At 34.7% G+C, this 23,317-nt stretch overlaps 4 protein-coding genes across 5 annotated transcripts; 1 reads left to right on the top strand and 3 right to left on the bottom strand.

Annotated features, from left to right (window-relative positions):
• Positions 1-109: 109 nt before the first annotated feature.
• LOC108482782 (uncharacterized) lies at positions 110-3,817 on the top strand. 2 transcript variants are annotated; one of them, XR_008281388.1, is made up of 10 exons: positions 110-578; positions 665-759; positions 847-954; positions 1,238-1,320; positions 1,630-1,763; positions 2,002-2,051; positions 2,179-2,271; positions 3,037-3,166; positions 3,318-3,424; positions 3,556-3,594. XR_008281388.1 is itself a non-coding variant. In XM_017785893.2 (10 exons), exons 1-10 carry the CDS (start codon positions 336-338, stop codon positions 3,595-3,597), a joined length of 1,047 nt encoding a protein of 348 aa, XP_017641382.1. In that variant the 5' UTR covers positions 215-335; the 3' UTR covers positions 3,598-3,817. The 2 variants fall into 2 exon arrangements, 1 of the variants encoding a protein (XP_017641382.1); XM_017785893.2 differs by having other exon boundaries at positions 215-578; positions 3,037-3,128; positions 3,556-3,817.
• Positions 3,818-3,984: 167 nt separating this feature from the next.
• Positions 3,985-15,118, bottom strand: LOC108482780 (callose synthase 7-like). The gene is made up of 29 exons (XM_017785890.2): positions 14,932-15,118; positions 14,731-14,845; positions 14,164-14,495; positions 13,933-13,985; positions 13,751-13,811; positions 12,653-12,734; positions 12,496-12,545; positions 12,303-12,389; positions 12,104-12,205; positions 11,827-11,921; positions 11,654-11,735; positions 11,396-11,559; positions 11,191-11,305; positions 10,879-11,067; positions 10,641-10,792; positions 10,297-10,406; positions 10,110-10,217; positions 9,940-10,002; positions 9,666-9,807; positions 9,457-9,586; positions 8,469-8,591; positions 8,275-8,390; positions 8,060-8,143; positions 7,408-7,520; positions 7,106-7,335; positions 5,976-6,773; positions 5,827-5,877; positions 5,258-5,446; positions 3,985-4,512 (listed from the first exon to the last, which is right to left on the bottom strand). The coding sequence occupies exons 1-29, from the start codon at positions 15,073-15,075 to the stop codon at positions 4,273-4,275; spliced, it is 4,320 nt and encodes a 1,439-aa protein (XP_017641379.2). The 5' UTR covers positions 15,076-15,118; the 3' UTR covers positions 3,985-4,272.
• A 1,935-nt stretch (positions 15,119-17,053) lies between these two features.
• LOC128291548 (callose synthase 7-like) lies at positions 17,054-19,649 on the bottom strand. Its single transcript, XM_053026709.1, has 6 exons — positions 19,243-19,649; positions 19,035-19,148; positions 18,422-18,511; positions 18,202-18,299; positions 17,968-18,077; positions 17,054-17,139 (listed from the first exon to the last, which is right to left on the bottom strand). The coding sequence occupies exons 1-5, from the start codon at positions 19,375-19,377 to the stop codon at positions 18,020-18,022; spliced, it is 495 nt and encodes a 164-aa protein (XP_052882669.1). The 5' UTR covers positions 19,378-19,649; the 3' UTR covers positions 17,054-17,139; positions 17,968-18,019.
• Positions 19,650-20,987: 1,338 nt separating this feature from the next.
• On the bottom strand, positions 20,988-22,205 carry LOC108482783 (60S ribosomal protein L34). The gene is made up of 4 exons (XM_017785894.2): positions 22,041-22,205; positions 21,846-21,925; positions 21,422-21,531; positions 20,988-21,325 (listed from the first exon to the last, which is right to left on the bottom strand). Exons 1-4 carry the CDS (start codon positions 22,117-22,119, stop codon positions 21,232-21,234), a joined length of 363 nt encoding a protein of 120 aa, XP_017641383.1. The 5' UTR covers positions 22,120-22,205; the 3' UTR covers positions 20,988-21,231.
• Between the last annotated feature and the right edge of the window lie 1,112 nt (positions 22,206-23,317).

Below are 23,317 nucleotides of genomic sequence, written 5' to 3'. Positions count from 1 at the left end.
GAACTATATTATGCATTTTATACTCTTGCCGTTGTTAAGATTGATATAGTCAATTTTTCCATGAATCGGATTGTTATTTAAGTTATTAAATGTTCCCTTTTTTCTTTTCCAAAAATAAAAAATGATGACTTTTTCGTAATAATATATCCAACTATTAATTGGAAACTAAGACATAAATGTAAATAAATGTAAAATTCAGTGGAGGAAATCATAAATTAGAGAAGTTGAGGGACCTATCTTTGTTTTTCCGCGTAACGTAACCTTATCCCCACACGCCTTGCCTGGATATCTCTGCTTGAATTCGTTAACTCCAAACTTCCGATCAAACCCAAACAATGGTTGCGACAATGATTACAAGCTTACCTCGGTTTTGCTTCTCTGCTTCGACCAAAACCTTCGCCAAGCGAACTCCCCCCTTTCTTTATAACAGGCCAAACACTCTTTTATTAAAGTTCCCAAACACTTGTACCACCTTACCTTCTCTTACTTGTACCACCTTACCTTCTCTTACTCCCTCAAAACTGCTTCCTTTTTGCTTCTTCAATGCTGGAAAAGACAATCCCGATTTCCAGCAAAAGGTAAAATAAAATAAAATTCCCCACAATTATATTACTACTTACCCCAAAGTTGCACGAGGCTAATATTTGCCCATCTTAAATCCCAGGAAGAGACTGAATTGGGGTGGCCAATACTCAAGCGATGGGAGGTTCCATGGGAGTGGCAAACAGTCTCATTAACTTCACTTGCATGTGGATTAAGGTGTGTTTCATCTTTGCTTATTTTTTTGATAAATGGTTTGTGGGTGGTATCTTTGGATTAAGAATGCAATAAAGTTTTCCCAGGCAGTTTTATTTTGACAGGATTAATAGAGACAGCAGCTATACCTTATCTAGGACTTAATATTGAAGAACTAAGTTTGGACCAGAAGGCTGAGATACTGTTTGTGGATCAAAGGTATGCATCACTATCCTTAAATAGTTACCATCATTGCATTTGCATTGAAGTTCTATTTGTAAACTTTATGTTCTAATGTCTTGTCTTTACTTCAATCTGCGGATAAGCTACGCTGAGACTTAGTTTCTCCTTATATAACAAAACTGTGAAACATGCTTTTTATTTTTTTCAATTTTTGTCATGTTTTAACTACAGATAGATTTTCCTTTACCTCTGAATTGCATTGCTGGGTTTTTTTTTGGTGTAAATATGGATGTAAATATGTTTGTTATTGCTTTGACAGCATTACAACTATAGTGGTACTTGGAGTTCTTTATGGTGTAGCCAACACTTTTCAACCCCTTCCTGAAGACCTATTTCGCTATGGTATCTATACATCATGCAAAACCTGTTTATTGCTTTGATCTCTATGCACCTTATGAAAATAATGTCTTATTCTATTAGGCAACATTGAAAAGGGGCATTGTCTTGTTCTTTTAGCCTTTTGCTTATATAGGTATTTGCATGGAAGGCTGCCAACTGACCATTTTTAATGTTTCAGTTATAAAATTGAATTTTCTTCAAAGTTTATGGTAATAGAGATTTAAAAATAAAAATCTAAACCAAACTTGACTGGTAATGATATGAATTATTTATCCAAATTTTCAAGCCAATATTGTGTAATACTCTTTTCAGATTTTAAGGAACCTTTCAACCTAAAGAAAGGATGGCTTTTGTGGGCAGCAATTGGTCTTGTTGGTGCTCTTATTGCTATTGCTTTAACAGGGGCTGCCATGTCCTTGTTTCGTGGTGAGGACTCTCAAAGAGAGGTTAGAAATTATTTGCAACTATTTTCTATTTAATAAAGGATAGTCAAGTGGATTCCTCTTGCGTTTGATTTTGATTTTAATTTTGTATTTCAGAGAATTAGCTAAATGACCTAGCTGAGGAATTTAGAGTGGATACTCCCTTGTTGGACTTACAATTACTGTTATCTAAACTTAGTGGCATTCTGCCATTTAATATTCCTTACTGACCTCTCAAGCTTTTTTATTTTTTATTTATCAGACTGATGCTCTGGTCCGTTTGCTTCCATTGATTGGATCCTCAAGTATCAGGTACTTGCATAGGAGCTTTTCCTCATATTGTGGTTGCAAATTTGGTTAGAATGATGTGTAGCTTATGGGTTCTAAGCACTATTCTCTTCACTATTAGTTGAATTGATGTTGTTGATATCTATTGTAGCACTGCTTGCTTGGTGGGCATCACAGGTGTTCTGGCACCAGTTCTTGAGGAGACGGTATTTCGAGGCTTTTTTATGACATCCCTGACAAAATGGTATTTTTACTTAATCTGTATTTTAAATAAATTATTGGATGCTTTCTTGGCTATGTTGTCTTAATGAATCAGTGAACATGGTCAACTATACTAATTCTAACATTCTTTTTCCTTTTTTCGAGAATGTGCAATTTTACTGAAGATTGAAGAGCTATTTCTTTGTTTAGAAAACTCATATACCTTACTTTCAAACATTTGATTCATTCTATAAAAACAATTTGCTGATACATAAATCAGTTAATAGAAAATGAAATATAACTGGAAATATAATTAAGGATAGGAAGTAGAAGAACAAGAAGTGATTTTATGATGAACTCATGATCTAAATATATATGGACAAACTCTGAAGTTGTTGCATTTGGGAATTCTTGGCTTCAATAATATAAGCATTGTATGGCCCCAATTTGTGGCTCTGGCCTGGGAAACTCAAGGACATCTCAAATCTCAATTATCAAAGTACAAATGTGGCCATTTAAAGTATGATCTGAATAGTGTTGGTGGAATCAATCCAAATGGTTTGAAACAAGCTTGATTTAGCATGAGGATTGTTAATTGCAAGATAGTCAACTGTCTTGTTCTTTTGAACTCCCTGTGCTCCCCTGCAACACTGTTCTATCTTTTCACTTGTTGCACAAAAGTTTTTTTTTATTAAAATGCATAAGTTCTGAATTGATTTGTGTGCATTGGAGGCTTGGTATTCAAGCTTGTTATACTTCGTAATTAATTTACAACTTGGTTTGATGTTTTCCTCAATTCTTCTTTCAGGGTGCCTACACCAGTTTCTGTAATTGTTAGTGCTGCTGTATTTGCACTTGCACATCTTACTCCCGGAGAGTTTCCTCAGCTATTTGTACTAGGTAATATTTGACAGCAAAGTACAAGTGGAGGATTTGCTGTAAGCAATTATCATTTTTTGAGTTTCCACTTCCCAATCACATTCAGATATCACAATCGTTTAGGATACATCCAAAGATCAAATTACATAGTGCATATCATGTGTTTCCTTATATCGAGTGAAAGCCGACAAATCTCTTGGTCTATTGTAGGGACTGCTTTGGGGTTTTCATATGCTCAAACTCGCAATCTGGTGACTCCTATCACAATACATGCTTTCTGGAACTCGGGAGTGATTTTGCTTCTTACCTTTCTTCAGGTAAAAATTTTCAACACCGATGACCATGAATGTTGTTGATGACCTCGATTTGGACTTGGTACCCTTGAAGTTGCAAGCAAATTTAGAATCACGAAACTAAAATTTATGTCTTGGTTTTTATGTGTATGCAGTTGCAAGGGTATGATATCAAGGAATTGTTGCAGGCGACCTGATTAAATGGAGAAGCTTATTTCCAGGTGATAATGGAGCCTTATTTAGCTGAGAGTCCGTAATGTGTAATTGGAAAACCGAATTTTATTTTCATTGAGTTGAAATTATGATTGTGTTTAAATCCAAAGCTGCTAGCATGATTGTTGAAATCATGTGCATGTGTAAAGTTGATCAGTGAACTCGCAAGCAAAAGAAATTATGAAGACAGATTCTTCAGCACAACTGTTGTAAAGATTATTTGTCGTCAAGCTCATGCCTGATTTATAATATTGCACCAAATGCAAACAATCTCAAACGCAAACCATTTCTTTTTTCTTCCAAAACTTACTCATCACTGACTATTGCTCGACTTTTGGGCTATATGTTCATAGGATCTAATATTAGAATACTTGGACACATACTAAATATTAATTTATTATAATGGAAACGAGAATCAAATATCTGAGCAATTTTTCCCCACAAAGTCATAAACCAAGAGGCAAACATCAATTAGGAAGGGACAACCACCAAAAGGAAAAGGAAAAAGAAATGCAGACAGTCAGGGATAGATGAAGAAAGGTAACACCTAAAGGCCACTAGCCAGAGCTCTTGCACTTTCCCAAAACAAGATAAATACAGACTAAGCACACTGAAACACTCAAGTCTCGACAAGAAAACCGTACAGTGGTATATGTATGTTAATTAACGGAGGCTCCTCCATCTTTCTTTCCAGCAAGAATCATAGATATATGGAGGCCTCTGCTGAAAGCTTGATTAAAGAGAATTCGTGTTTGGAATTCATTTACCGCTGGGAGCCATGATAAAAATGCAATGGGCGTGAACAACAACAATCCCATCATGAAGTCATATGCTCTGGCCACCTCCTTTATTGGCTCCCAGAGTAGCTTATGCAGGCAAGGCCTGCAGGCTTGCCCAACCTAAGAAGAACAAGGAAAAGAATGGTTGGATTATGAACACATACGTACATACATATATATTACTTTTCTTTCCATAAAATATCTACTCTTGCTGTTTGTCAGTTAACAGAATGCATAATCTTATATGCTTTCTCTAGGTACAATCTTTCAAAGGCATGTACATCCCACAGGGTTTTAGATGTCAATAAAAATAGTTCTAAAAGAGGGAGAAATTTTTTTTCCTTCCTTTCTCAAAAGTCAACATTAGGAAATTCTTTGGTTCTGTTTGAAAGTTTCAGAGACAGACAATACTAGAAAGTGAGCAATAAGTTGGTACTTGGTAATCAGAGATGGAAACAGACTTTAGCATGTTTGCGCAGAAAGATACACTTAATATATCAGATAAACTTTGTGAAACCAAATGAGAAAAATAAAAAGCATGGTTCTCTTTCAAGGCATTATGTTAAGGCATTTTAGTGATTACTTAAAATATTAGTTTCTGTGAAATCAATTTTGGTACATTCAATGGATCATGTTAAATGAGTCAAAGCACTTCCAGTAAGAATGCAGTTTGTTTCAAAGTGATTATCATCAAGTAAAATGTTTTGGTGATTATACCAAAGGAACACGAGATGAAAATTTTCCTTCATTGCTCAGGAAATAAAGGAGAAGATTAATTGGATAACAAAGATGCAGTTCATTTTTGCTATGATCTATTGACAGAATATGGCTTAAAATTTGAAAACAGTAAAATTTAAGGACTTACAAGAATGAAAGCCCAGCCGGTGGGCATGAAGGCAAGGATAGATGCGAATAAATCTGACAAAGTGAGGCCACAAAATTTGAATAAAATGATCATGACCACCAACAAGATGAGGAAAAGAAGCCCTTTGAGCATTCTGAGTGGCAGCTGGAGGTCCATATGAAACATCTGTAATCTACGTACTGATACTATCTACAGCAAAGAACATGCAAGCAGGACACCAAGTCAATTTTATGCTTCTGTTGATAAATTTCAGAAGAAAATCTGAATTTCTATTTCACCTGCTTTTCTCAACGAAAGACTACATTCAATATCTAATGAAAGTTAAAATGTAAAAAAAAAAAAAAAAAATCTAGGCGCCTATGGAATAAAATGTGTGGGATGAACAACATTATGCCTAGCACCTGCATACATTTACACTTTGACTATCAAAGCATTCGTCAACTATAAATGGTGGGAACTATAAGCTGTTATTAGAAAATTTCATTTTCATATTTTCACCTTAGGTTAAGCAAATTCCATTGACGTAGTCCTCCTAAGAGTTACTTCATAATTTCAAATTTATTACGTACCTTTGGGACTATAAGTATTACTAGAACAGCACACCAAGAGAGTCCGTAAACCTGCAAAAAAGTTGCATGTAATAAGGTTATGGTGACGAACCTAATCAGAGAGTAGCCAAAAATCACATTATTTTTGCTGTCATTAGCATATTTTATACCAGCAAACTCCTGCTGTGATGAGCTATATCAAAGTGGTAGACTATTCCATACTGGTAGACAAAAAAACGAAGTGCAAGAAGAATTTCAAGCACCCTCCCCCTTATGCTTGTGTATCTAAGGTGCTCTTGTTCTTCATCCCACCACGACTCCCAACTGTTCTCAGGCTGGATACCAACACCACCACGAATTCCCATCCACCACTTCCAATCAGTCCAATCATTCACTGTTTTTTGCCACTCAAAACCAGATGGGTTGAATATAAAGGGAGCAAATAACCAAGATCCAACTAGGAACCACATTGAGAAGGTGATGAACAAATAAAGACTTGAATTGCGATATGATTCCCCATAAACTTCATATATGACAAGCAGTAGACCCAGTTCCAATGCTTTCACAAAGTGACTTCGGGAGTAAAGCCTGTAGTTATCAGCAAATTTAGAATGTTGAACAACAAAACCACGCCCAGTAGCTCGATATTTAGAACCTCCATGCAAGATTGTTTTCCCAAAATAATGTGCCTTTGTTCCAAGCTGGAATGTAAAGAACACAGAAGATAGCTGCAGCTGCATAATGAAAAAATCACCCAAAGCAGTGCGGAACCCTTTCTCCAGGCCAATCTCCATTAACATGGGCAGTACCAGTAACATGCCCATCTGAATGAAAGATTGTGTAACTAAAGCTGCTTCCAGGGCATTGTTATTTTTAATTTGTGGGTCCTCTAGAATCTCCCTTTCCAGTCCAGTCATAACCATGTACAAGCGGCCGTAAAGGAAAATATACACAATAAGGACAGTAACCTGAATCATAATAGGGTTAGTCACAATAGTTTTCCGAGTATAACAGACTAAAAGCAAGAACACAGATAAAACCATCCATAAGTCTTAGTATTATCCAGGACCCTACATTTATATGCGATGAATGCCAGATCCAACCATCAAGGCTTATCTAGTCAAATTAAGGATTCAGCACCCAGGCAACACCGAATATTTATCATACAGTAAAATACCAACGTAGCAGTAACCCTGACTAATAAGGTCAAGTCACTTAAAAATGAATCTAGTCAATCTTTTAATTTTTGAAGTAGCTCAAACTAAAAATAGAAAAACATTTTTGTATATATTATATATACCAGGCTGTTAAAATAGAAACCAACTGTTGTACAGTAGAATGATAGCATTCTGAAGAAGTCAAAGTGACATCCAAGACGGTGGACGTCACGAGTAAGTGTTTGTTCCCCATTTCCATTTGCAACTTTGGCCTCAAAAAGTGATATCTGATTCATCCCCACATCACGCCCCTTTCCAACTTGCATATAATCATGGTGTGTCACAGACCCAAGACGAAGAGTCGAATTGAACCCTGAAGAGATTTAAGCAATTAGACACTATATGCAATATATGACATTGGCTACTTACAATGGTTGATCGTTACCTGCGAATATGTCCTCACTTAAGTTTATAGTTTTTGATGCTTTGCTTATCCCACCCCTTGTTATGTGGAAGATTCTGTCAAATATATCAGGATGACCATAATGGAATCGCACCCTGAAAAGATAATCATTTAAAGAAACTGCACTGGTTAAGATAGAATTAAGTAGGTCCATAGGTAAAAAAGTTGTACAACTGAACTGAAATAGCTTTGTATACCATAAAAGAAAAGGAAAAAGCCCATGAGAATGTATTGCTGAATATAGAATCACCCAAAATCATCACTTGGGAGATTTCATTTTCAAATAATATTTTCGTGTACTATAATGAAAAGGATTCAACTCAGCTCAAACTGAATTGGAAATGCCTGGTTTGACTTGACCTTCTGTGGCTAATTCAAAGTTACAAAATGCTACATTATTTCTATTCAGTTCCTTTATTAGATTTAAATGGAATTGTGAAAGATTTAATTTGAGATGTGAGAGACGGTTCGTTATCAGTACAAAATGGCTATTTATCACTATTATTATGCGAGTTCTTATAATAGCATAATCACCATTTAAGCTCTTCTTAAAAGCTCAATGAAAACATTAATAGTAATCAGGCATGATGTTTCAGAAGCACTGAGTCAGTTATCGTAAGAATGCCAGGTTTACCTTAGAGGACTTGCCAAAAAGCGTTGGCCAATGGTTACAAAGCTGAACTCTTGATTGGACATAAACCAAGCAAGTGATGAAACACTGTAGAAGAGGAAGAAAAGCTCAAGCAAAATTCAGTACTTCAAATTATTCTGCAAATGGTATTTTTCATATTGACTCTATTTATCCATTCAAGATCAGTTGAACTTATAAAGAGAAGTGGTCACGCTAACCTTCCCGTAAATACATGCTCCCTTAAACCTAATATTGTAGGCTTTTGTGCACCATGGGAATGTGGGAACTCTTCCAATACATTTCTCATCTTAAAAGCCTCTTCAAAGTAATTGTCCTACAACCAAAGAGCTAAAGACATAGGAAAAAATTCTACAAAAAATGACTCCTTGAAAGACAGCAGAAAGGCATCTACCTGGTTCATGTCTATAGTCTGCAGGGCCTCTCCACGAGTGAATATAATAGCATGATTTTGATTTTCAGGTTTCCCTTCACCAATTTTTGTTGGAGAACCTGGAAGTCTTATACGGTATATTTCCTACAAGCCATATGCCACGCCAGGTTGTCATAAGAAATTAGTAACTCAATAAAATAAAACAATAACAGAGCAAGATATTTTACCACACGACTGTAAAGGGATGTCATAAGCAATTAGAATTTCAAATAATTCCATTAAAATCAAGGCATTAAGTAATGCACAGTAGCCTAGCTATTCATCTTAATCAAACAATGGAAACAGAATTCTTTTTCCAACATAATATTTTTTCCACTTCAATAGAAACTGACTAGAACAGATTCTAAGAGTTAGATATAAAACTTCAAATGCTGGACACCAATTCACCAGTGAAACCTAACCATTCAGGCAATGAATTGTTGAGGTTAGCATGTGTAGATGTCTTTTAGATTGCTTAAATCAGTTTTTCCAGACTATGATATCACTCTCTGACATGAGCCTTAACAGGTTTGTATGCCACTTTAAGAATATTGCAGATGCAAAACATTGTAAGGATCAAGGAGAAAGGAAATTAGAATACAATTTCTTATATTCCAAATCTAGTGGAATCTGAACTAATTTCTGGTCTCAACATATATACAAGTATTAGGTTATACTTACTTGTTAGCATCCCACTTGCCACTAGTAGATAAGAGAGAAAGCACATAAAGCTAGTTGTAACTTATAACCGTTAACTTTATATGCATGATTATATCTGGTCACAACAGGAAATATTTTAACTCACTCCATCAAGAATCATATTCAAAGAATCTTCACCGAAACCCCACCAGGCCCAAAATTATTATAAATGGTTGAGGATTGCCAGGTTCCAAAGACGGTGAAGATTCAAAATCAAGTACTTTAAACAAAATTCATTTGGGAAATTAATTTCATACAAACTAGCACTTACTCTTTCAGAATAATTGATCGTATCACCCTTGATAAGAACAGAGTAATACACTTTCTCAGTTTTTCCCTCAGTTTTTTCCTTCAAAGCCTCATCTACTTCATCGATGTAAGCAACACGTAGTGATGGATACCTTTTAGAAGTAAAGGAATCAGCCATAGGTTTATGTCAAGAACTTTAATCTTATGACTGCACTCTGCAAGTTAGCTTACATTATCATGAGGTTTAGAATATCCTTTTGACGAGGATCTTTTGAACGTTTGAGATTTCCGTATATCTGACAAGAAATGATATAGGTGAACTTCAAATCGGGTAATTTTTGCTTCCGAATGCAATCCTCCTCGTTTGAAATAGCTATGAAGGAAGTCAATAAAAAGTTAATAACCATATGACACAACTTTTAGCTGAACTGAAAAATATTGAATCAATTTTGGAGATAATATTTAGAAATTTCATCTCATGTCTATATAAGCCATTGGTCGTTACATTCAGTAAATTCCATTGCGCACTGCAGTTCTAGAGCCTTCTTGTAGTACATCATCCCTCTAACTGGTCAGAAACACGTAGGAAAACATAGTTGTGTCAAACGCCAAGAATAAACAGTTAACTTTAAGTTATTGTATGACAGACTGCTAATTGATAATCATCATCCTGACCTGATCTAGAGAGTGTCTGTCCTCTGTAACTCACCCACTTACGACGCTCCTCCTTCTCCTCCTCCTCCTGTTTGTCCTTCATACGCTCCTTGAAATTGGTCCATTCATCTAGTTTGCAGACATCTCTAACTTAGTTCATGTTATTCCAAATAATAAAGAGCAATATGGTAATGGATAAAGAACTCACCTGGATAAATTGTCTTCAGGTAAAACAGAGTTGATACCCCATCCTCATTTTCTTTATTAAGTTCTTCATCAGAGTAAAGAACTTCTTCTTTGTAATGCGGAGTCAAAACACTAAGAAAATAAATTGCAAGAAATAAATTTATGTTAAAATTCCAAGAAGGTACTTTAAAATCATATATTTTCCAACCAACAGATTATAGTATCTACACATAATTCGTATAGAACTACCCTGGAGACCTCAGCCTACCATGAAGCTAGAATTGTAGATTCACTTTTGAATTGATGCGGAGGTTATGACAGCTAGTTTCTAATATAACAGTCTCAAAATTGACTAGAGTTACCAACCTGAAGGAACGCATGTTACTGACTTTTGGTGCACTTCTCATATTCATAAATAAGGAGTTCACAAAAAATGTGATTCGACGACGAGCCTCTGAATTCAGAGGCACATCTGTGCCAGATTCCTTGAAAGTCAAAAGCAAATGAAGCCTATTTACCTGTAGAAAATTTTAGAACTTGATAAAAAAATTATCTTTGTTTGAAATATGTGCAAATCATATTTAAGAGTAATGAGTTTCAGTGCCTTTTCACTCCAGATATTCTTTTTGATATCACTAGTATTTATATTTTTAAACTTGCGAGAGATTTCATCCCGTTTCAGAGCTCCCTTGAGAGTAGAGTTATCATCAATACTTTCAAGTACTATATACATGATCTCCTGGAGGGCAGTGGTGATTTTACTCTTGAATTCTTCATCCCCATAATCAGCCATCTGCCACATAACAACTCAAGAAACAGATGCTTAATTAACAGATACAGGTCAATTACATGCCACCAACAACGAATGCAGGGACAAAAATACAGGAAATAAAAATAGAATAAGCTCAGTTATTACCAAGATCTTTAGGAACTTCTCCAACTTGACAGCCAGCAAAGGCATACCACTCATGTTGAAGTTTTGCAAAAAAAATTTCTTACCATTGGCAGCATGGAAGACCTTGTCTACAATCCTATCCCAGAAGAAAAAAATAGAAAAACAATCACAGACCAGTTTGCATTATGTCCGAAGTTCAAAGGTACTACAAGTGCTTCTGTCTTACTTCTTGTCATCTTCATCTTTTAGAAGCAAAAATATAAGGCTCTTCAGTGTGTAATAACAGTCTAGTATGGCTGCACAAGTATATTTATCACTCCCAATAACTTTTTCTAACTCAGCATGATCCTTCCTCTTAAACTCTTTTGCAATGGTTATTGCAGCAGGAAGCTGTCATAGGTGGATAGAGAAAATATGTAAAACAAAGAATTTGTGTTTGCATTACATGATATGCCAAGCAACATAAACACTCAAGAATATTTACCTTACTGGCTAGCAAGAAGAGTGGCAACTGATCCCCAGGCTCATTAGTCAGCAGAGGTGGTAGAAGCAGCAACTCTCTGTCCCTGAACAGGAGAAGAAAGCAGAGTGATATTAGAAAGTATGCATGTATGTCTGTCTGACAGTATGAAATCTCTGGGAAGAAGATGCTCTAACCTATTGCTAATCAGATCCTCCATTCGCATGGAACGTATGAACTCATTCCACATGCAACAAAAATAGTCATTCTCATTTGGTTCTTTTGAAGTACTCTGGGAAATTCATAGTATTTATGTTTAGCGCAAAAGAGAAAAGATAATGTTAAAGTTCATACAAATATAAATAGCTGAAGATCACACCATACATATTGCCTACATTTGCTTTGAATGTGAATAAAATACTAGAATGCCAAAAGTTTAAGACTCATTGTCCAGATAAGTTAGGATAGCACTACCAAGGTTTCTGTCACTGCATCAGAATGTGGTGGAACAAAACAGCTTCGAAATTTAGAAGAGATAGATTCAAATCTGGAATGCACCATCCCAATTGTTCGAATCTGTGCAATAATTGGGAGAAAGTATGAAACAAAATTCTTTCTTTCACATAATCATAAAAATATTTTGCATGTAAGTGTCAATGAAGTGGCCTCATACCTCACCCAAGTGCCTGAAAGCTCCTAGAACTCCACCTAGAAGCGTAGAAAAGATGGTGTACCATACTTGAACATCCATAAAATAAACCTACCAAAGAACTGCTCTCTCAGATAATGGTCCAAGTTACAGGGTAGATGTAAGGATTAAGACTATGGTATTACTGTCAAACCGAAGTTCTTGAAACCTTACTTACTAGGATGATCGGAGACCATATTGCTATAATGACTCCCATATTGTGCTTTACTATATAAGTTAGAGAACATGAATTAGTGCAGGTGAAAGGAAAATTAAATCAATTTTGGTGCAATCACAAGGTGAATAAAATATAATAAGGAAGAATAATTTATTACCATTAGGAACAAACTTATGCAACCGGTAGTTTTCTACCTGTATCTTCATGATTACCTTTGTTGGCCGAATAAGTGGCAATATCTATGGACACAATAAGTGAAAAATAAGGAAGCTGTCAGAACTCAGAAACTATATATCCTCAAAGAGTTTAAATAATTTGATGGAAAAGTTTGCACGATCAATAATTTGCAGATTAGACTGAATGAATATGTTCCCACTGATTGCAGAATAAGTTACCATAGAACTAAGCTATGTGCTTCCGCACATGCAAGAACTAAAGTAAGTTAGATAAACTACCTTCAGCTCCAATACATGCTGTGATTTTTAACATGTTTATTCTTTAGTACATCGTGTAAGATAAGATGATACATCAATACAAAAATTGGAACTGAGGATAAAACCTTACGAAAGCAGCAAAAAAGTGTCAGCAAGAAAGGGTCAAACCAAGGCTGTTAAAACCTTCAAAATTGGTCTCAGTATACAGCAGATGGTTCCAAAGAGAGATTCATATTTGGGAACCAAGATTGACCTGGAACAGACCTGATAAATCTCTTTGTTGTCAAGTACCTTAATTATTTAACATGATATCACATTTTCATGAGTCCTTTTTACTTTATTGTCTACGTTCGATGGGAACAACTATGGAGAAAAATTTATGCTGCATTTTCTGGCAATGATTTCATAACTAAACTGAGAAATACGAAACAAATAACAAAAGAAGAAATCACCTAACTATTATAGAATTACTGTGGTTCTCTATTCAGATTTCAAGCACTATATAACTAGGTGTAATTGGTGGGACTCATTCATAAAAGATGTTACTCTATACAAAGCATTTTTCTGTAGCCAATTAGCTGAATCAAAATAATACTTTCTTATATATGGTTTTCTATAACCCAAAAATGGAAAAGAGATCCTTAAACAAATATGTCATGGGGACTTTTAGTGTGAAGTAGCAATACAAGCTAACAGCAATATAATGCTTCCTGACTGTGGAATGAAGGTGCCCACTGAAGCAAATGAACTACAAGTTTTAAGCAATTGGTTATTGAGCAATCTGACTATGAAAAGATATGCATCAAAAAAGGATAACTAACCTCCACAAAGTAACTGAATGCTAGCTTGACACTTAGCACCAATATCCAAAATATTGTGTACCTGAGAGTAAAGAAATATCATTCACTTAATGCAATATGTTAAAATCCTAGAACAATGTGAAGAACATTAAACATGAGTAGGGAGAAAAAGGCCCAATGGAAAAAAAAAAAAACTCTCTTACTTTAGAAGTGAAAAGGTTCCCACATGCATGCCTCTTCCAACATAAAGTTTTGGCTGCGCAAAGGAAAATATTAGCGTAGATAACTTGAATAATTAAACTAAGAAAACAACCAAGGAGTCTGAGGAAAAAATACTAAAAATTATCACACAGAAGAAAACAAGAAAGAACAATACTAATACTAATTCTCATACTAATGATGATGATTAAAAGCAACCATGTTGATATACTAACCTGAGCCCACCACATAACAATATTAATTACTGGCCAATCTGATAGCTCCATTTTTTCCCTCAGACGTGGAAGCAAGAATAGCGTAATAGCCAGTAAATCAGGTATCATATAAAGCACAAGAATATAATTATACAATGACTGATTGTGTGAATCTCTGGCCCAGTGGTTAAGGAACTTCAATGGTCCTGTTGGATTCTTCACAGAAGTGGAATATCCTACCGGCAAAACTACTGCCCAGATAGCTGCCACAACCAATTTCAGAAGGTAGCGCAGTGGTTGGGTAAGATCAGAGTTCCTCCAAGCACGGATACTGAGAATTACGTCCAGAATAGCTGCATGAAATTATATATGGAAAAGATGAAAATCTTAAAATTCAATTTATTAATACCAAATATCATGCAATTAAAAATAACGTCCATATGACATGAAACTTGTACGTGAACTGTTATATTAAAACAAAGCCACAGCGACTCATGACAAGAAGAATTTTTCATAATACAATGTCAATCTGACAATTAAGGGATTGCTTTCACAAGAGGGAGAATTCATAAAGACCACCAGTAGTACCTCGAAGAAAACTGAGAATAGCATAAGTAATGAAAATGCTCAACACTCTTCTCAAGACAACTTCATTATTGGCAGAAGTGGACCCAGATTGCGTCCATGCAACAATTATCATGGCCTGAAAAAGAAAAGAAAAGGCATCTATGCTATTAATACCTAGACAGTTACAAATAGCTAAAGCAGAATGTTGAAAGGTGAGATCACCTGCAAAGCCATTATGAAGAATACCCACATTCGGTCGAAACTTCTATAAACCTGCCAAAATGTGCGGACTTCAACAAAATTAATTTTGGACTTCCACCAGCCATCAGTAAATTGCTCTAGAATCTGCAAAGAATATACAAACATTAACTCAAGTCCTACATGAAAGATCTGAACGGTATTGAAAAAGACGAACTGATAGATATCAATATATATACATGTGAAAGGAATTAGCTCGCCTTATTGAGAGCAACGCTGAATCATATGCCACACAAGTGGCAACATTATTTTAAATTTTCAAGACCGCAAAAAATGGACTTGTAATGTTGACAAATATAAGAAAAATAATTTACAATGTTCCCATTACACCTATCTTAGTAGATAAGCAATGACTCTAGCCCTAGATTACAAGAAACACTTTTGCTTTTTTTCCTCCCTGATAAGTCATTTTAGCTTATATTAAGTCATTATTTGTTCAATACGTAGTTACTCTGATTTTGTTACATTGTTTTATGTTTCAAAATTTTAAGCAAATAGACTCAACTATTAGCCTGCACAAGGGTAAAGGTGCAGTTTAAGTGATTCAGGAACGATGTATCAGAAGGTGGGGACAATAATCCTTGTAGATAGGCTAAAATTTCAGGAGAAAGTTTGTGTTAAAAAGGCATGCTATTTATTGTAAGGCTGAACATATCGTTCATGTTTACACTAATAATGCCAGAGCTGTTGCTATTACATTTTGCATCATATCCATATATTGTAAAGCTGGAAATTTTACATGATCAAAATTTGGTTCTTGACTTCAATTTTTCCAACAATTTTCTTGGTTTATAATAAAATCTTACTTCTTTCACTAACACAAAAGGGCACAAAACTCTCAAAAACTTGCAAGCTGTGAACCACAGTCACTTTGTGCAGGGGAGTGTCCAAGTGTTGGACACATGTCGGACATGGAGGCGTGACATGTATCAGACACATAATGACACTTAAATAAAATAAAATAAAACCAGACCCGATACCTTTCCCCCAGATATAGAGTCAGCAATGAGTGAAAAAACAGGCATATTAAGATTTAAGAAAGTCAAATGCTTCAATAAAGAAAAAGAAGAAAACAGAGGGAGAAACAAAAAAGAAAGGGAGATTAAATGCTGCAAATAGTGGAGAAGAAAGCAAAGTAACAGTAAATATGTTACAAGGACTAAGAACAAATGAGAAAGAATATGAAACCATAAAGAATAAGACAAGCATGAAAAATTTTTATCTTGTTAAGTAATTTATAGTATAAACTTTTCAGCTTTTGAGCTTGAGTTATTCAATCTTACTGGATTTTTCAAGATGAAATATTAATTTTATATTTTATTGTATATTATTATCTTAGAAATGTTTTTATTCCCATACCCACCCATGTCCTAATTTTCTGGAATTTCCGGTATTGCTATGTCCGTGTTGTATCAGACATGTATTGCTGATTGACTATCCCTCTATGTGCTTCTTTGCTCATAGGGCATCCAATATTCTATGGTGCCACAGTCTAGATTGTTCTATCTATCCCTTCCCCAAAAGATATGAGCTAGGGTACACTTTCTGAACCAAAGGTCTACTGTAAACTTATATATACCAATATGTATATACTTAAATAGATTTTACATGCCTTATAAGTGATTCATTGAAGGAAAAAACCATATAAGAACCAATATTTCTTTAAGGAGATGTTAAATACACTTGTCATGCACACACATATAGATAAAATAACTATATAATGTGGGCTAAAATTTAAGAGGAAAAAAATTTGCCTCATGTGCAGCTCGCAATGGCATCTTCTCTTTTAGTTTACGTAGCTCCAAAGAGCACTTTCCAGACCTAGAAGAATGTATATTGTACACATCAAATATTGACTTGACTGGTAATAAATAAAACAGTACTAATCATTCAAAGCTTACCAAAAACACTCATTTAGATCATCATAGTTGCTCCATCTAGAATGGCTTGCTTTGCCGCCTTTGTTTTTTCCTGCTTCCTTTCTCACCAAGTAATAATAAAATTTATGTGGGATGCTTAAGGTGATAGGAAAAAACATGTGCTATCCAATAAAACAAATATTACCTTAGATAGGATCTCGTAAATAGGTTTTATAACATTGCTTAAAAAGCTTCCATCTGGGTTTTGGATCATCTTATCGCCAGAAAAAACTTGATTAACATCGTCCGCCATCTTATACAATCATGAAACAGGGGAAAGAGCAGAAGGTTACTTATAGAAGGGAGAAAACAAGGGGGCAGGAGAGGGTAGGCAACATGACATGGAAGCTGAACAAATACCAATCAACATGATGAATTTCTAATGTAGGATGCATGCTTATATTGCATAATCTTCTGCGACTCAGTTACCATATATCAGCATCCACAAAAAAATGTTCGAGTACACTATCTTCTTCAGCAACAAACCACATAACATGATTGATTTATTATGTGCAGTAACATAATAAAAAAATCAAGCACAGTCAGAATTTTAAGAACTATTTCTAGAATGAAGGATAGATTTCCATTATCCACTTAAAGTTATGCTTGACATTCACATGTGTGAAGTCAATGGAAACTCAGCAAATTTGAATATGTTGACTAATGGCAGTGATGTAAAAAAATAATGTATATGTCTTCTTCTTTTTTCTCTTTTCTTTATAGTTGTCTAACATAAAAATGACAAAGTTAAATCTACAGTTAAGGGCCTTTCTCTCTTCACAATCATAATTCATATAATTTGCACCACACAGTTGTGAACATTTACAATAGCAATTAGTTGTAGATACAGCATTACTCGATTTTCCGAAAAAAAACTGAAGCATCTCTAATTCTCATTGCTACTTTATAAGAATTATTAATGATGGCTCTGACCCTAATGATATAAAAATTTTCAAAAGTAACTACAGACACTAGCTATCGCCTCAATGAAAACATGGCAGATGAACAGATACTAACACTAGCTGCAATTAGAGAATTTCCAAATCACAGATAGTGATTAATTGAAATGAAAGAAACATACTTTATGGAATATGTAACAAATGCATTCAGGCATGAATCTAATATTTGAAGCTTCACCCCATATAAGAAGATAGAGTGCAACATAAATGAGACATTTCTGCTCTGTCTCTTCTGCTCTGTACCAAAAGAATGAAATTCAGTGTGCTCAATATGCAATAAAAAGTTTAATGTAGATTTAAATTTTTTTAAAATTCGTTTATTTTTTCATAATCTAAAATAAATAAAAAAACATTACCTGATATTTGATTTGGTACGCATATAGTTACACCATAATTCATAATTGTTGAGAAAATCTTGTTTCAATTGCTTTATGGCCCCTTCACGTGCCTCAACCTATAAGAAACTTAATTAATCTTCAATAAATGATGGTATTAATATGAAATTCAATCCAAAACTAAATCAAACTGAATATAGAAATTAGATTCAAAAGGAAAGAATGAAGGAACTTTATGCACCTCAGTACAACACTTGAGATCCTTCTTCCTTGTATAAATATTGGCCAGTAGCAATATTAAGTGCTCCCTCTGATTTGTTGTGTTCCCTTTCTTTAATATCCCAAAAGATTATAAGAAAAGCCAATGTAAGCATAATGAAACAAAGAATCATCATGCACAACCAACCACTGTGCCCCATCCCCATCCCCATCCCCTCTCCCTCACCAAACCGACTCAGTAATAAAGGTTCTGTTCTCTAAGATACTTGACAGTGCCTAACTCAGAATTGAGTATGTAAAGCATATATAAAGAGTTAATGACATTGACAATGGCATTTAAAATATCGATATATTACTGCCCCCAAAGGATAATTTACTGGTTAGAAGCTGTGATTCCAACTTTAAGTCCTCGAGCTCAAATCCTCAGATGAAAATGAGTGGGGTTTGCCAAAAAGATAGGGCCACCTCCACTGTGTAGCTCGAGAACCAATGGTGTCCGTATATACCAAATTAATGTGCTCATTTATATAGACATTATCATCAATATTATCAGCCATGGAGTTTCTGCATTGGCTGCATAGCTGGAAAGATGAAAGCGAAACCAATGACGATGGCCAAAAAAAAGCATATAATACCTGAAACCCAAAAAGAGAAGAAAGCCAATTAAATATGTCTATTTCATCAACACCATCAATTTTTCGGCGACTGAGAGTCTTCATTTTAGTAACGGCTTCAACCGCAATCTCAATCTATATAAGCACAAGAAAAGGTCAAAAATTTTCAGCATAAATTATTAACAATAACCACCAAAGCATCGGTAAACAAATAAATGAAAAGCAAAACCTCCGGCAGCTTCATAATTGGTGAACCGTCAAAGGGAAGAATGTTATATTCATTTCTTGGGTCTCTACTCCTCATCAGTCTCGCAAACGGTGGCGGCGGAGGCGGCGGCCTCTTCGGCACACTAGAACTAGCCATTGGTGTAGAGCGGTTTTGGAGTAATGGGTAGGAATGATCAATGGCATTGTGATTATATATTACGGAAAAAGAAAAAGAAATGAAGAGAATATTGGAGAGTTGAGTGTGGGGTTTGGGTTTGCTTCAGTAAATGGAAATTCTGAAAGGAGCAAATGAGAGAAGAAAATGCCTTGAACAAGGATTTGCCTTTTCAATTCGTTTCAGTTGATTTTTGGATTTGAAATGCTGTTTTCTTCCCACTAAAATTCCATGGTAGGGACACGGACTCAACTTGTTTGAGGGATAAAGGCTGACAACTGTAATTAAAATTTATAAGTAAAAAACACCCAAGGATAAGGCTAAAGAAAAAAAAAGGGTAAAAGTAAAAGCCACATTGCTTCTTTTTTTCTTTTCGTTTTATACTGGACTTAGCCTCCCCCAATCCATTAAATTTAAATTTAAATAAATTAACTTTTTAAGTTGTAATAACACTATTATCAATAAATTATATTTTCAATCATAAATTTTAATTTTTTAATAATTTAAGATGGAACATATCAATTTGTGAGTTGATGTTCAAATTAACTTAAAAAAAAATAGTTTCTTTTTAAGTGGGTTAAGTATAGATATTAAATAGATTACAAATAATTAAGGTATGTTGTGTGCAATAGAGTACATTATATCCTTGTTAAGGAGAAATGTAAGTTTAAATCTTGTTGACAACATTGTAAACTGACTTAAATGATGCAAAAATAAAAAGGATTACGAATAAATTTATTAAGCAACCGTTTTAAATATATCTGAATTGACCGATCAGATCGAGAACTAGTTAAGGAATCAATCTAAAACAATAGGTTGAATCGGTTAATCCATGAATCAACATGTACCAGTTGGAACCAATCCAAAAATCGATCGAATAGCAATTAAACTGGCTGAACTCCAACGGTCTGATGGATTCAATCATGTTTGATTGAATTTATGAGTTTTTAAGAAGAAATTAAAAAGCATATTGTTTTATATGGATTTGGAACTCGTCCGAGCTATTATTATTGCTAGTCCCAGCTATAATTGATGGTAAAAATTTGTTAAGTGATTTGAAGGTTATCGAATCATGTTCGTAGGGTACTCAGTTTAGCATGCTCTACTCGGCAGATCCAGAGGCTAAATATGAATTTCAGACCAACGGAGGCCTTTCAATTCACACCTCCCCTCTAAACATCATTGCTTTGCTTTGCTTATAAAAACAATTTAGCGTACTCTGACTAAATATTGTATTGCTTTGATTTGTAGGTTTACAATGTGTCAGTTAACCAAGGAAAGATTGGTACCAAAGATGAAGATGCACCATATGCCTGGAATGAACTCATTATGCAACCTTATTGGGCTACTTAACATTCATTATCAACTACTTTGCACACTTAACATGGCTGCCTCTTATCTTACTATTCACGAAAAACATCATTTGTATATGATTTTATGAAATTCTTCCCCAAGTCCCAATATGTCAAACATGGCAACATTTCATCAAGATTAAAAAGTTAATCATACATGAAAAGCAACCAAGTTATTTTACATATGGCCTCTCCTCTGAAATGGTGAAATATACACATGTACAGCAAGGGAGCATGTCATTGAGGCAATCACATAACTAGTTTTAATAATGATAGCAAATGCAACTCATCTGCAAATACATCAAGCATCCAATTCCCAAAGGAAATTTCAAGAAAGAGCAGACAAGTAAATGAACAAAAAACAAAATTTTAACAAAAGTAGATTTGTCGACAAAGATAAGTAGAAATGCAGGTTCATACAGCCAAGGTAAAAACATAAATCCACACCTCAAACTACGATACAGAGATAGTATATATCAAGTTTCTAGCTCTTGGATGACACCTTTTCCTTTGCCTTCTGAATCTTCAGAACCTTCTTCACGATCTTTTGCTCTTCCACCAGAAAGGCACGAATGATCCTGGAATCATGAAAAGAAAATTGTAAGCCATTGCATACAAAGGACGAAATACAAATAAGAGAGAAGCTACACAATCTTAAATGCTAATGTGCATACCTTTCCCTAACAGCACTGCCAGACAAAACTCCACCGTAGGCACGGTTCACAGTCCTCCTGTTTCTTGGCAATCTAGACCTCTTATACTCCGCAGGCCTCAAGTGAGGAATCTGCAAAACATAGCTCACATTTAACCTCAACATACGCACATAGTATATTCCAATTGGAATGCCGTAGAACACTTATATACGAGGAAATGATCACAAAATAAAGGAAACCATTAAACAAAGCCAATGAAATACATTAAACAAAAAATTAAATTAGCTTAAACTCATAATTAACCTAGAATTATTGTCAAGACAAAAACTTTAGAGAAGCTTTAAAAGTAAATAAATCATATCTTCAATAAACCACATTTCCAGGAAACAAAGTGCTTCTAATTCAATAAATTCTACTATAAACTCTATAAATGAGAGAAACATACTCCTTGAATTCTCTTGCCAGTGACAGGGCATTTGGGTCCACTAGCTCTTTTCTTTGTGGTCTGATAAACAAGCTTTCCTCCTAGAAAGAAAATGAACCAAAAAAAAAAAATCAGCAGCAAGCGGATGCAGCATCAATCATACAAAAAACTCATAATCCATTGACGGATCTAAGTTGGGGAGATTGAAGAAGTTACCGGGCGTTTTGACAACGCGATGCTGGTTGGATTTGGTGGCATAGCTATGACGAGTGCGGTAAGTGAGCCGCTGAACCATTTTGAAGCCGCTCTGCCTCTAACTAAGTAATCTAGGGTTTTTGAGGCGATTCGATCCGAGTTTCTTAGGTTATAATACTTCACTTATATATGTTAAGAAGGAAAGAATAAGAGGCCGACATTGTTGGGCTTTTTTTGTTATTTACCCAGAAACCATGACCTCGAGCTTTTCTGGTAACTAACAGCAAAAAGACAGTCTTTCTTTCGGCCATTGATTAGAGGGCTTCAACGAGGTCATGGTTTTAATTCATGGTAAATTCAGGCCCATGTTATTGGGCTTTTTGTGTTATGTATATTGTTTTGGGCTAATTTCATCCAAAGTCCTAAACTATGATCTAATTCTAAACTAGTTCAAAACTTTAAAATATTCTGATTGAATTCTTAAAGTTATTGTTTTATATCAATTAACCTCACCATTAGCTTGGGTTGTGTTTAAAGAATAGACATCCACACATGTTTATAATTTAACCTATAGTACGATATTTGATATTTTGAGAACTCAAATAGAATATTTTGGACTTTAGAAACTATTTTAAAGTAAAACTAATAGAGGTAAAAGTATCATGGAGACCACTGTATTAAGAGTAGGATTGCATTTTTTTCCCTCTACTAAAAAAAAAAAGCAAATTAGTCCTTGTACATTATATCAAATATCAAATTAGTCATTCTGTTAAAAATTCTATCCATTTCTATTGTTAAAAATTGGACTATGTACGTTAAAATGACGTCTATATGGCACACCATATGTCACTATCTGGTTATTCGGTTAATCACATCAATTTTTAACAGTACAAATTAATGAAATTTTTAATACAAATAATCAATTTACCATTTTTTTTAGTAGAAGAGGTAAAATACAATCTGATTCTTAATATTTTTTAATGCAAAAAAACCCATTCATTTTTACATTCACTAAACTTTTTTCATTAATTGTCATCACCCCCAACATTTTCTTCATTGTCTCTCTGCTCTGAAAGTTTGGTTAGGACATTATTACAGTAAGGCAGTTGCGATGTTGGTTTTAAAATTAATTTCCGTCGAAGAAGAAAATAAAACAAAAAGTGTCCCTACTTTTCTTCCCAAAGTTTAGTTACCATATGACTTGTTTTAATTAATGCTTGAGACTCAAAATCGTATATGTTTAAATAATACTGAAAGATATGATGCATGCCCCCATCGAATTATGCAGATGTTTCAGT

This window comes from Gossypium arboreum, chromosome 4 (assembly GCF_025698485.1).
Source record: "Gossypium arboreum isolate Shixiya-1 chromosome 4, ASM2569848v2, whole genome shotgun sequence".
Lineage (NCBI taxonomy): Eukaryota > Viridiplantae > Streptophyta > Magnoliopsida > Malvales > Malvaceae > Gossypium > Gossypium arboreum.
The sequence above is the reverse complement of the archived record's forward strand: the minus strand, read 5'-3'. Positions and strand labels throughout refer to the sequence as shown.

Bases quoted from the DNA above. Each gene is read 5' to 3' on its own strand.
- LOC108482782 (XM_017785893.2), top strand. From the start codon at position 336: ATGGTTGCGACAATGATTACAAGCTTACCTCGGTTTTGCTTCTCTGCT. The intron at 2,052-2,178 runs GTACTTGCATAG...TATCTATTGTAG, and splicing joins ATTGGATCCTCAAGTATCAG to CACTGCTTGCTTGGTGGGCA. The intron at 3,425-3,555 runs GTAAAAATTTTC...ATGTGTATGCAG, and splicing joins TGCTTCTTACCTTTCTTCAG to TTGCAAGGGTATGATATCAA.
- LOC108482780 (XM_017785890.2), bottom strand. From the start codon at position 15,075: ATGTTTGTATATTCTTTGCAGATTCTAGAGCAATTTACTGATGGCTGG. The intron at 12,735-13,750 runs GTTAGTTATCCT...TTGTGTCCATAG, and splicing joins CATTCAGTTACTTTGTGGAG to ATATTGCCACTTATTCGGCC. The intron at 10,407-10,640 runs GTTGGTAACTCT...TTATTTTCTTAG, and splicing joins AGTAACATGCGTTCCTTCAG to TGTTTTGACTCCGCATTACA.
- LOC128291548 (XM_053026709.1), bottom strand. From the start codon at position 19,377: ATGGCTAGTTCTAGTGTGCCGAAGAGGCCGCCGCCTCCGCCGCCACCG. The intron at 18,512-19,034 runs GTATTATATGCT...GGGATATTAAAG, and splicing joins CTTCTCTTTTTGGGTTTCAG to AAAGGGAACACAACAAATCA. The intron at 18,300-18,421 runs GTGCATAAAGTT...AGTTTCTTATAG, and splicing joins ATCTCAAGTGTTGTACTGAG to GTTGAGGCACGTGAAGGGGC.
- LOC108482783 (XM_017785894.2), bottom strand. From the start codon at position 22,119: ATGGTTCAGCGGCTCACTTACCGCACTCGTCATAGCTATGCCACCAAA. The intron at 21,532-21,845 runs GTATGTTTCTCT...TATGTTTTGCAG, and splicing joins CTGGCAAGAGAATTCAAGGA to ATTCCTCACTTGAGGCCTGC. The intron at 21,326-21,421 runs GTATGCACATTA...TCATGATTCCAG, and splicing joins GGCAGTGCTGTTAGGGAAAG to GATCATTCGTGCCTTTCTGG.